This window comes from Triturus cristatus, chromosome 4_1 (assembly GCF_964204655.1).
Source record: "Triturus cristatus chromosome 4_1, aTriCri1.1, whole genome shotgun sequence".
Taxonomy (NCBI): Eukaryota; Metazoa; Chordata; class Amphibia; order Caudata; family Salamandridae; genus Triturus; species Triturus cristatus.
In genome coordinates, this window is record NC_140585.1 from 1,169,939,671 (window position 1) to 1,169,953,061 (window position 13,391).

The 13,391-nt window shown below is 56.0% G+C and overlaps 1 protein-coding gene across 1 annotated transcript in view; it reads left to right on the top strand.

The window, feature by feature from the left end:
• The window catches only part of LOC146856278 (dehydrogenase/reductase SDR family member 4-like), a 268,293-nt gene that overhangs the window by 16,606 nt on the left and 238,296 nt on the right, over window positions 1-13,391 (top strand). Inside the window, exon 2 of the mRNA XM_085654373.1 lies at window positions 936-1,092. Coding sequence (XP_085510499.1) covers window positions 977-1,092 — 116 coding nt within the window. The 5' untranslated portion in view covers window positions 936-976. The remainder of the gene's footprint in view (window positions 1-935; window positions 1,093-13,391) is intronic.

Here is a 13,391-nt window from a genome sequence, read left to right on the forward strand (position 1 = left end):
GCTGCTTGTCCACGTCCCGCGATTTCGCCTTAAGAGAGTTGGAGGGAGCTCTCTTGCTTTCAGGGCCGCTTCAGCCTGGAATTTGCTTCCCTTAGACCTCTGCAGCACTCAGGACCCCAAGGTCTTTAGGACGAGACTAAAGACGTTTCTGTTTATCTAGTAGTCTTTTCCACCTTCCCCCCCCCTCCACCCCCCCCCCCACCAGGTTCGCGCCGGACACTCTTTGAGTAGCTGTGCATGTTACAAATCTCATAAACATGAACATTTCACAAACTTTCATGCAAAATGGGAATTACAATTAGCACACTTGTAATTTACACTCTACAGAGAGGCCAAGGATTGGATGAGCATTTAGACTGGACATCTTCATGACCCACTGACACCCTCAAAACGAGAGTTCTTAATTGCGGCCCACCATGAATACTCGCCTACAATCTGAAATCACCCAGACACGTAGAGGTGAATCTGTTCACACTGGGCACTCCTACAACAGCATTCATTGCATGGAAAACACTATAAAAACACATCTGGTAAACGCAAATACTCTTAGCGGATGCAAGATGAAGTAAAACGTGGAATATAAACCGGGACTCTATCGCTGATATTGATTACCGTAAGTGTTTTTTCAAGCCACTGTTAAGAAATCGATCATTGTTTTGCCTTTAAAATTGAGGACATGAAAAATTGTCCCCGGCCCCCGTAGGTTCTTGATTCATAGTCAGTTTTAAATGACTGCCGGGTCTGAGATCTGGCAGGACATATCCCACTTTAAACTCTTCCCGCCAGTCTAATCAATGTTCTAATTAAGTCAATTATATGTCTATGTTTTATAGATTATTTTGCATAAGTAGAATAGTAAAAATAATCGCAATGTATCAGGAATAGAAAGAGAGAAAGGACAACGTTTAAAGGTGAAATTGTTTTGTTTCCTGCAGGGATAGGTCCAGCTGACCCAGAGCAGAGGACACTGAAGCCAATGAGCACCCAGAGGCAAACTGGGGAGAGGCGGGAGATGGAGAACACGAGGCCCAGCAAGGAAAGTGGCGGCATCCACAACCAAAAGGTGGCCCTGGTCACCGCCTCCACCAACGGGTAAGGGAGAAGCTTAATATCTAGGAGTCTTTGCAAACTCTTCATTCAACACTCATCCGCTCCACCAGGGGCATTGAAGTCCACCTTGAGGTAGAACCCTCTGTTCTACCTGAATCCTATACTGCACGTGTAGTACACATCTACCATATACATATATAAGTTCGACTTCATGCATGGTAGGGGGGAGTATCATGATGAACTGCATCTGTTGTATGCATCCGAGTCATCTCAAGATTGTATATACAACTCTGACTTTCTTTGCATTAATGCATGAACTTTGGACAGAACAAGTTACAAACAGAGACAGCCAGTCTCTGCCCACTGTTTCCAACGTGTTCTGTCAATAGATCATACAATACCTTGGAGAAAGTCCTAGAGCAGATCACGATAGGAATTCCCGACTCAGTTAAGAGCCGAGTGTCTCTTTTTATGTGCCCCAGTATTTCTCTGAATGAATGCATTATTTTAAACAGCAGAGGTCAGGAAGAGGTCAATATTGTTCAGCCTCCGAGCTGTGTTGCCTGAAAACTAAGCTGTATCAAGGAGAAAGATTGGGTTGAAGGAGGCAGTGAATCCCATTTTAAATAAGGCCCATGTGGCCATGCCATGAACCTGTTTTATGCACAGTGCAAGCGCAAACAGGTTTGAGTGCTTCCTTTTGGCACATAGAGTGCGTGCATACATTAACTTGAACAATCTGTTAGTGCTTGTTTTACTGACAACAAAACTCAGAAACACAGACAATTAATGCCCTATGTTTGTTGTCATAAAAACATACACTAACTCGGAGACGTTTCAAGTAATGTATGCACAAAGACACCAAAATGAAATGCACAGATCTTTTCTGCGCCAGCACAGAGCAGAAAATGGATCATAGTACAAGTTCCAGGTGTTCTGTCAATCTGCGCTTGATTTCCATGTCACACCTATGTCACACCTATGTCGTAACACAGACGCCTGCAGCCCCTGTAATGACGGGAGGGTGTACGGGGGGGCAACCCTTCCAAGGGCTGCCAACTCTTCAAGGGACCCCGTTTACCCAAGATCAATGAATCTCTGTTAGATAGGGGAATCACGTGGCACCCTCATCACATTCTGCAGCGGGCACCCATCGTTTTACCTTATGCCCTGGAACTGTGCTGTATCTTATGTGTTGTGCGCTTTCTGCATGCTAGATGTACTCTGGAACTCCAGCCTGTGCTGTTGCGAATCACGCTGAAAACGTTAAAAAATGAAGCGCGGGTTTCATTTTAATGAGACCCCCGGGTGAGCCAGGTCCCGTGGCAATGCCCAAAAAAAAATCCGCCACCTCCCTGGGGCTTTTAACAAAATGAATGTGTGGGGGGTCCCAACCCCCCATGCTGCCCCGGGGACCGCCACCTCCCCGGGGCTCTGTTTAAAAAAAAAAAGAAGTGTGGGGGAGGGCTAGAGCCCCTCACATGCCCTGGGGACCACCACCTCCTCTTTATTCAAATTCGGGGGTCTGTAATGGACCTCCAGCCCCGGGGACCACCCCCCTGGGGCTTTAAAAATAAAGGGAGGGATGCCACGCTGCCCCCGTCCTGGAGCCCTTGGTGGCTCTGTGGACCGCCATCCCCCAGGGCCGGCTCCTGCAATGTCGCGGGGTGCCCACGCCCGGGACATTGCTGTTTGCAATGACGGGGCGGGAGCACAGCTCCCATCCTGCCAATGCAAACTCCACTTCATTGAAGCGAGAGCAGAAAAACCTGCTCTCGCTTCAATGAAGCAAAGAAGGATTGCTTTTGAGCAAAGGGAGCTGCATGTCAGCAGCTCCCCTTGCTCAAAAGCAATGCTGGCTCCCGGAGGAGGCAGAGAGCCGGTGGGACCGTGGGGGCATTGGAGCTCCCCCCACGGTACCCCCAATGCAAAGGTCCCCAACTCAAAGGTCCCCAACGCAAAGGGCTGGCCTCGGGGGATGGGGTCCCCGAGGCCAGGAGTGGCTAGGGACGAGGGCCACGTGGTCCCCCATGTTAATTAAAAAAAGAAAAAGGGCGGGCCCCAGGGGATGGGATCCCTGGGGCCAGAAATGGCCATGGGGAGGGGGGCCATGTGGCTCCCCTCCCCGGAAATATAAATATATATTTTTTAAAACCAGGCCAGGCCCCGGGGATGTGGTCTCTTGGGCCATTAGTGGCCTAAGGATGGGGGGCCATGCAGCCCCCTTCCCGTTTCTTTTTTTGTTTTAAAAAATAAAAATAAAATGCTCAGGCCCCTGGGGATGGGGTCCCCAGGGCCAAAAGTAGACCAGGGAAGGGGGCCACACAACCCCCTTCCCAAAATAGAAAAAGAAATAAAAGAAACCGGCAACTCACCAAAGGCCACACCCTGTCCCTGCAGCACTCTGCAAATGCGCCCCTTGGCACGTTCTAAGTTTTTACACCTCTCTGCAATGCAGCTCTGTGGTGCTTACTGGAGGTACCTGGTGGGCTAGTTGGCCCCCAGGGACCCTCAGGATTCAGGAGGACTTAATCTCCCAACTTACAATGTGCCAGGGGGCACGTTTGCTTAGTGGTGCAGGGAGGGGGAGGGACCTGACATAACAAGTGTGCAAATTTGCCCCCTGGTGCGTTGTAAATTGGGGCATTAAGTCCCCTTCAATCCTGAGGGTCCCTCTGGGCCAATTAGCCCACCAGGTACCCCCAGTAAGCACCCCAATAATATTAAGAGAAGGGAGGCCACACAGCCCCCTTCTAACAAAAACAAAAAAAAAAGAAAAGCCAGCTTCTCGCCGGAGGCCCTGCCCGCTCCGTGCACCACTGTGCCTCCTGGCGTGTTCTAAGTTGGGGGATTAGGTCCCCTTGAATTCTGAGGGTCCCTGGGGGCCAACTAGCCCACCAGGTACCTCCCGTAAGCCCCACACAGTGGAATTGCTGAGATGTGGTACAAGGCCACGCCCCTTTTTACACCACTCTGCAAACACGCCTCCTGGCGCACTGCTGGTGGAGCGATGTGGTCCACTTCTGTCCTGAGGACCTCAAAACTGATGTGGACTTCATCCCCCATGCAGCAGTGTGCCAGGAGGCGTGTTTGCAGAGTGGTGTAAAAAGGGGGCATGGCCTCGGACCATTCTCAGCAATCCAGCTGTATGGGGCTTACTGGAGGTACCTGGTGGGTTAGTTGGCCCCCAGGGACCCTCAGGAGGCAATGGGACTTCCTCCCCCAACCAAGAGCGCACCAGGAGGTGCCTTTGCAGATTGGTAGACAAAGACAAAGGGGGAGTGGCCTGTGCCCACTTATCAGCAATCTCACTATCTGGGGCATACTGGAGGTATCAGGTAGGCTAGTTAACTTCTAAGGTCCCCCAGCAGGGAAGTGGACTTTAATCCCCATCCAAGAGCATGCCAGGGAGTGTGTTTGCAGAGTGGTGGGGAAGGGGCGTGGCCTGCTACAAGAACTTAGTAATGCTGCGGTGTGGGACTTACTGGAGGTAATAGGAGGGGTAGTTGCCCCCCAAGGTTGTCTGTGGGGGGCAACTACCCCTCCTGTTACCGCCACTAAGCCCCACAAAGTGGGATTGCTAAGAGATCCTTGAAGGCCACTCCCCCCCTTTCTCCACCACTCTGCAAACAAGCACAGTACTGGTTGAGGATGAAGTCCACTTTACTCCTGAGGGACTGTGGAAGCCAAGAAGCCCTCCTAGTACCTTTTGTAAGTCCTACGCAGCGGAATTCCTGAGCACTTGTTGGAGGGCCAGCCCCCTTTCTCCACCACTCTGCAAACGTGACTACCAGTTAAAGAAGCATTTGTAATTTAATAGGACTCGCATTTGCAAGTGTTTGAGCTATTGGTGTTGTAAATGTAAAAGTTTTTTACTAATGTTTCTTAGAGTGGAGTGGATGCACATTGTGTGTAGTGGAATTATGTGGTATGTTGTACAGTGAAATTATGTGGATAGAAAGTATGTTGTATTTAGTGTATAGGAGTTATGTAGAGTGGGATTATGTGTTATGGAGATTAATTATGTGGTATGGTAGTCTGTGTTGTGGAGTGGTAACATCAGGTTTAGTCTTCCTCGTTTCCATAGAAGCTAAACTATAAACTCAATGAGACAAAAAAAAGAAGGAATCACTGAGGAGCACTTCTGGACCTAATCAGAGGTATGAGCAGGGCCACTGGAATTATGCGACTGTTTGGCTGCACCAACAAATTCTACATTTTCCGCATTAGCCACATAATCCATCATCTGCTGCCTAATCTGCAGATTTGAACCAAAAAAAACATTGTTTCTAGCTCAAACGGCTCAAACATTACCAAAAATGCAGCGACAAGTGTTACAGCATGGTGGAAGGTCCTTTGTAAACCTAGAATGGTCACCTGTTACTTATTGCTAAATGTGGGTGTTGGACAGGCCTCACAGACGGCTTGCTCCCCCCCCGCACGACAGGGCCCGAACTCCGGCCCACCTGGCATATCCCCGCGACAAGCACCCGTACTCCGTCTCCCGACGGACCCTCTGCCCTCGGATCCCTACTCATCACGGGGCCCAGCCCCACCGGCTTCCCCGGCCGAGTCAAGCCGCCCTCTTGGGCCCTGCACCACGCGGCCGCATGGCCTCACCTCGACCCTAACCCCGGGCCTGGCCGGCCCCGACATCCCGGCACCACCATCCACCCAGGAGGTGAGCGGACCACTTGGCAGGTCAATGGGAGAACGAAGTATCAAGGACTCTCCCCCGCCAGGTGCCGATCGCCCCCAGCTCCCCCAGGCACTGGCTCCACCCCCTGCTGGGTGTCTGGACACCTTCATCCCGGACCCTCCGACCTCCCAGTGCGAGGGTCCGGACATCAAAGGGCACCAGCCCTATAACTGAGGCAGCTCCGGAGCAGGAAGGCAGTTGTATCCTGGAGTCGAGAGACACCGAGTGAACTCAACCTTGACGGTCTACTGGCGCTGCCGTAGCCGCTCTTGTGAACCATCGTCCTGCCTGCTGGCGCTGCCGCGGCCTTCTGCAACCTTCATCTTCCTGGGACCTGCTGGCGCTGCCGCGGCCCGTTGTAACGACCATCCTCACCGGGACCTGCTGGCGCTGCCGCGGCCTTCTGCAACCTTCATCTTCCTGGGACCTGCTGGCGCTGCCGCGGCCCGTTGTAACGACCATCCGCACCGGGACCTGCTGGCGCTGCCGCGGACCGTACATCTTCCGGGGACCTGCTGGCGCTGCCGCGGCCCGTTGTACCGACCACCCGCACCGGGACCTGCTGGCGCTGCCGCGGTCCGTACCACCTAACCACCAAGCTCGAGGATTGTGAGCTCGTCATCATCTCATCCGAACTACCTGATTGGTAAATAGACTGTCACGCTACCCTCCTTCCCTACCTTGCGAGACTCTAATCGAGGGGACCCCTGAGTCCAGACCTCCTTGTACCATTCCACCGTATCTTAAATAAGTGCTTATAAAGAACACTGAACCTTATCCGTGTGTGATACCTGTCTGTGGGGGGGAAGTTACTTGTCTGTACGATCGCTGGAGACGGCTCTCCATGGAGACCTCTCCCCCTGACCCCGGCCGGCCCTCCCGGTCCGTCTACCTTTTCTAACATTGGTGGCCAGCGGCGCGATCCGAATCAACGCGTAATCGTACAGAGAGTAGCTCACCCCACGACATAAGCACGATGTCGACCAAAGATAGCAGCTCCACCGAGAAATTCCAAATGGAGAAATTAGAAGAATACAACCACCGCGAACTGAGACAATTTTGCATAGAACTTGGCATTGCTACCACCGGCCTGAGTACCAAGGATGATCTAAAGCGCGCTCTTGAGTCATGGACAGAAACTGGGGTCACAGGGCCCTCCGACCAAAGCAGCGTCACACCAGACCAAAACAGCAGCACACCAGAAGGGAACGCCACGGCTCCCGAGGAGCGGGGAACGGGCCTCTCGCAAGAGGAGATCCGAGAAAGAGACAGAGTCAGATTACACGAGTTGGAGATGGCACGACTCAAAATGGATGGGGAACTCAAGTTAGCTGAACAGAAACTCAACCTCGAGCACATGCGGCTTCGAGAGGAACGAGAAGAAAAGCAGAGACAGAGAGAGCTGGAAGAGAAGAAAATAACGCTCGAGCACGAGCGCCGACTAGCGGAAATAGAACTGCGCAAACAGAATAAGGAACTGGGGGTGCCTGAGCGACCACACACCCCGGGGCCAAGTGAGAAAAAAGTTCACATCCCCAAGGATGTTGTCCGCGAATATGTCCGAGAAGACGACATACAACAGTGGTTTAAAGCCTATGAGATCGCAATGACCTCCCACCGGATCGACCGGAGTGATTGGGGAGCCGGACTTTGGGGGAGATTTATCAGCGAGGGTCGCGATGCCCTGCTGCAGCTCCCCGATCACCAAATGTCGTCCTACGACCACATGAAGGCTGCCCTCCTCACCCGCTACGGCCTCACGCCCGAGATGTACCGCCAGAGGTTCAGAGATTGCACCCGGATCCCAGGTACAACTTGGGTAGAATACGTGAACTATTTCAGCCGGGCCTTCGAGGGTTGGATCAAGGGAAGTCAGGTCACCACCTACGAACAACTCTTCAACCTTATGGTATGGGAGCACCTGTCAAACAACTGTTTCGTCGAGCTCAGGCAGCACCTACTCGACAGTAAGCTGACTGACCCCCGGCAGCTCGCCGCCGAAGCTGACCGGTGGGAAAGCACCCGAGTGGGCCGGAGAGGGCCACACGACCAGAACAGAAGCAACCAAGGCCAGCACCGTCCTCGGGGAGGAGGAGGGGGCCAGGGGCGAGGGAGAGACGCCTTACCAGCAACACCCGTGGCCAGCACCCCGCCTCCGGCCGGCCGGGGCAACCCCCCGTTGCGGCCTGGTTACCGAGCCAACGTCACATGCCACCGATGCCAGCGACTCGGCCACTACGCCAATGACCCGAACTGCCCGCTAAACCAAACACCCAAGCCCCGCCAGGTAGCTGCCGCTGCCCTAGGGGAAGAGCAATCATCGGAGGGACCCGAAGAGTACGAGCCGGCCCAGCAAGGGTGGGAACCGGCCGCCATGGTCCTGGCGTGCTTAGGGGGAAGAGACATGGTTCCGCGGGCTCCCCTACCCGCCAACACCAGAAAATACGGTCAGTGGGTGACCATTCATGGACAGAGAGCCGAGGCCTTGCGTGACACCGGCGCCAGCGTGACGGCCGTCTGCTGTCATCTGGTGAAGCCCGAGCAGATCCTGCCGAACATTCTCTGCCCCGTCCGCTCGGCAGATAACTCTGAGAGTATGTGTAAGATGGCCTGCGTCCCGTTGGAATGGGGAGGGGTCTCCGGCCTACTGAAGGTGACGGTCCGGGACGATGCCCCCGTGGACTGCCTCCTGGGGAATGACCTCGAGAGTTCCCCGTGGGCCACCGTCGAGAAAAGAGAGCACCTGGGGATGCTGGGCCTCCCGGACTGGGCCTGCATAACCACCCGATCCATGGCCGCCCGGGCCGCCCCCCGATCAGAAGAAACCGAATGGCCAGCACCTCCGCCCCCGGTGGCCCCCGTAGAGGACAACGGCGAGTCCGACCTCCCGGACTCGACCACCGAGGAAGACGCGCAACCCCAGGACCTTCCGGATCTGGCCCAGTGGCGTCAAGAAGGGGGGCCCACCCAAGAACAGTTCCGCCAGGAACAAAAGACCTGTCCCTCCCTCGAGGGACTCCGCCAACAAGCCAGTACCCAAAACGCCGGGGACACCACCGGAACCCACTGGGTCTACTGGGATAACGACCTGCTCTACAGCGAGCAAAGAATCGCCGAGCTGGGGGCCGGTCGAGTTCTGGTGGTACCGCTCCGCTTCCGAGACTTTCTGCTCCACCTGGCCCACGATGTCCCCCTGGCTGGACACCTGGGCCAGGACAAAACGTACAGTCGCCTGGTGACCCACTTTTTCTGGCCGAAAATGAGGAATGACGTCCTGAACCACTGCCGATCTTGCCCCACATGCCAAGCCAGCGGGAAGAGTGGTCGGAAGCTGAAGGCCCCTCTGCAACCCTTCCCGGTGGTCACCACCCCGTTCGAGAGGGTGGGGATAGACATTGTGGGGCCTCTGGACCCCCGCACGGCACAAGGACACAGGTTCATCTTGGTACTAGTGGACCATGCCACCCGCTACCCCGAGGCGGTGCCCCTACGGACAGTGACAGCTCCGGTGGTTGGCCGGGCCCTGATGGGGATCTTCTCCCGGGTAGGCTTCCCCCGAGAAGTCGTCAGCGACCGAGGTACGAATTTCATATCTAAATACATGAAGTCCCTCTGGCAACAATGCGGGGTCACCTACAGATTCACGACCCCCTATCACCCCCAAGGGAACGGACTAGTGGAGCGTTTTAACCGCACTCTCAAGGGGATGATTGGGGGATTGGAAGAGCCTCTCCGTCGCCAGTGGGATGTACTGCTCCCGTGCCTCCTCTTCGCCTACCGGGAAGTTCCCCAGAAGTCCCTCGGTTTTAGCCCCTTCGAACTCCTGTACGGGCACCCTGTGCGAGGGCCCCTCAGCCTAGTCAAGGAAGGTTGGGAGATGGCCCCCTTAACGACCCCTCCAGACGTCTTCAAATACATCCTGGCCTTACGAAACCAGACCCGGCGCTTCCGGGAGATGGCCAAGGCGAACCTCGAGGCCAGCCAGGAGGACATGAAGAGGTGGTATGACCACAATGCCTCCTCCGTTGAATTCGAGCCTGGGCAGCAAGTATGGGTGATGTCCCCCACCGAACCATGTGCCCTGCAAGATAAGTGGACGGGGCCCTTCAAAGTGGTCGAGCGTAAAAGCCCCGTCACTTACCTCATCGACATGGGGTCCTCCCGGAACCCCCTTCGGGTCCTCCACACCAACCGGCTCAAACCACACTTTGTGCGCTCCGAACTAAGCCTCTTGATGGCTACAGACAGTGGTACAGAAGAAGACTCCGAGCCCCTCCCGGATCTCCTGAAGACTCAGGAGAAGGACGGCTCCGTGGACGGGGTCCGGCTCTCTGACGCCCTCACCTCGGAGCAACGCCAGGACTGCCGGGACCTCCTGCTGCAGTTCGCTGCCCTGTTCTCCCTCACCCCCGGGGTCACCCCTTGGTGTTTGCACGACGTAGACACCGGGGACAGTCCCCCTGTCCGGCACCGGGCCTACCGCGTACCAGATCGGGTACGGGCCTGCATACAGGAGGAAGTGGCCAAGATGCTCACGATCGGGGTCATCGAGCCCTCAGACAGTCCCTGGGCCAGTCCGGTTGTATTAGTTCCCAAGGCCGCTGCCCCCGGCACCGCACCTGAACTGAGATTCTGCGTCGACTACCGGGGCTTGAACGCTGTCACCCGGACCGACGCTCATCCCATCCCCAGAGCAGACGAGCTGATCGACCGGCTGGGGGCCGCCCGCTACCTTAGTATCTTCGACCTAACGGCGGGCTACTGGCAGATCGGCCTCACCCCCAGGGCTCAGGAACGGTCAGCCTTCTCCACCCCCGATGGCCACTATCAATTTAAGGTCATGCCCTTTGGCATGAAGAATGCCCCCGCCACGTTCCAACGCCTTGTGAACCAGGTCTTGGCGGGGCTCGAAGAATTCAGCGCTGCCTACCTGGACGATATCACTGTATACAGCCGCCACTGGTCCGACCACCTCCGTCACCTCCAAGAGGTCCTACAAGCCCTCCAGCGGGCCGGCCTCACCATTAAGGCCGGCAAGTGCCAAATTGGCCAAGGGTCTGTGACCTACCTTGGGCACCAAGTGGGAAGCGGACTGGTGGCCCCACTACAACTTAAGATTGCGGCCATCCAGTCCTGGCTGCCCCCCGTCACCCAGACCGAGGTCCGAGCCTTCTTGGGGCTCACCGGCTACTACCGGCGGTTCGTGAAGGACTACGGCAGCATCGTGGGGCCCCTCACGGGTCTCACATCCAAGAACCAACCGAAGCGGGTCAATTGGACTCCTGATTGTCAAGCGGCCTTCGAGGAGCTGAAGGCCGCCCTGTGCACCGCCCCTGTGCTCCAGGCCCCCGATAACAGTCGGGAATTTGTGGTGCAGACCGACGCCTCCGACCACGGCATCGGAGCCGTCCTCTCTCAGTTGAACCCCGAAGGTCATGACCAGCCGGTGGCCTTCATCAGTCGACGTCTCCTGGCCCGAGAGCAGTGTTGGAGCACCATCGAGAGGGAGGCATTTGCAGTAGTGTGGGCCCTCAAAAAGCTCCGACCCTATCTCTTCGGTACCCACTTCCGGGTACAAACCGACCATCGACCCCTGCAATGGCTGATGCAGATGCGGGGGGAGAACCCGAAACTCTTGCGCTGGTCCATTTCCCTGCAGGGAATGGACTTCACCGTGGAGCACCGACCAGGCCAAGACCACGCCAACGCGGATGGCCTGTCCCGCTTTTTCCGCCTCGACGAAGAGAGTCCCCAAGGAAATGGGTGACTCTCCCCGCCTTCAGCTGGGGGGGACGCATGTTGGACAGGCCTCACAGACGGCTTGCTCCCCCCCCGCACGACAGGGCCCGAACTCCGGCCCACCTGGCATATCCCCGCGACAAGCACCCGTACTCCGTCTCCCGACGGACCCTCTGCCCTCGGATCCCTACTCATCACGGGGCCCAGCCCCACCGGCTTCCCCGGCCGAGTCAAGCCGCCCTCTTGGGCCCTGCACCACGCGGCCACATGGCCTCACCTCGACCCTAACCCCGGGCCTGGCCGGCCCCGACATCCCGGCACCACCATCCACCCAGGAGGTGAGCGGACCACTTGGCAGGTCAATGGGAGAACGAAGTATCAAGGACTCTCCCCCGCCAAGTGCCGATCGCCCCCAGCTCCCCCAGGCACTGGCTTCACCCCCTGCTGGGTGTCTGGACACCTTCATCCCGGACCCTCCGACCTCCCAGTGCGAGGGTCCGGACATCAAAGGGCACCAGCCCTATAACTGAGGCAGCTCCGGAGCAGGAAGGCAGTTGTATCCTGGAGTCGAGAGACACCGAGTGAACTCAACCTTGACGGTCTACTGGCGCTGCCGTAGCCGCTCTTGTGAACCATCGTCCTGCCTGCTGGCGCTGCCGCGGCCTTCTGCAACCTTCATCTTCCTGGGACCTGCTGGCGCTGCCGCGGCCCGTTGTAACGACCATCCTCACCGGGACCTGCTGGCGCTGCCGCGGCCTTCTGCAACCTTCATCTTCCTGGGACCTGCTGGCGCTGCCGCGGCCCGTTGTAACGACCATCCGCACCGGGACCTGCTGGCGCTGCCGCGGACCGTACATCTTCCGGGGACCTGCTGGCGCTGCCGCGGCCCGTTGTATCGACCACCCGCACCGGGACCTGCTGGCGCTGCCGCGGTCCGTACCACCTAACCACCAAGCTCGAGGATTGTGAGCTCGTCATCATCTCATCCGAACTACCTGATTGGTAAATAGACTGTCACGCTACCCCCCTTCCCTACCTTGCGAGACTCTAATCGAGGGGACCCCTGAGTCCAGACCTCCTTGTACCATTCCACCGTATCTTAAATAAGTGCTTATAAAGAACACTGAACCTTATCCGTGTGTGATACCTGTCTGTGGGGGGGAAGTTACTTGTCTGTACGATCGCTGGAGACGGCTCTCCCCGGAGACCTCTCCCCCTGACCCCGGCCGGCCCTCCCGGTCCGTCTACCTTTTCTAACAGTGGGTGTTAAATTGGTACTAATGGTGTACAAGACACTCTTGCTTCTTTCTGCTCCTCTCTTGCCTCTTTCTGAATTTCTGTTGCTTCTTTCTGCACCTTTCTTTTTTTCTGCACTTCTCTAGCCTCTTTCTGCATATCTCGTTTACTTTCTGCTCCTCTTCTGCCTCTTTCTGCACCACTGTTGCCCCTTTCTGCACCTCGCTTGCTTCTTTGTGCACCCCTCTAGCCTCTTTCTGCACCTCTCTTGCCTCTTTCTGTACCCTCTTCCCTCTTTCTGCACCCCTCCTACTTCTTTCTGCACCCCCTGCCTATTTCTGCACCTTTGTTCATTCTTTCTGCACTTCTTTTTTTTCTTTCTGTACCTCTCTTGCTTCTTTCTGCCCCCTCTTGCCTCCTTCTCCATCCCTCTTCCCCCTTTCTGCATGTCTGTTACTTCCTTCTGCACTTCTCTTGCCTCTTTCTCAACCTCTCTTCTCTGTTTCTGCATTTCTCTTGCTTCTTTCTGCACTTATCTTGCGTCATTCTGTACCTCTCTTGCTTCTTTCTGCACCCCTTGTGCCTCTTTCTGCATCCCTCTTCTCTTTCTGCACCTCCCTTGCCTCTTTCTGCACATCTGTTCCTCCTTTTTGTACTTCTTTTGTTA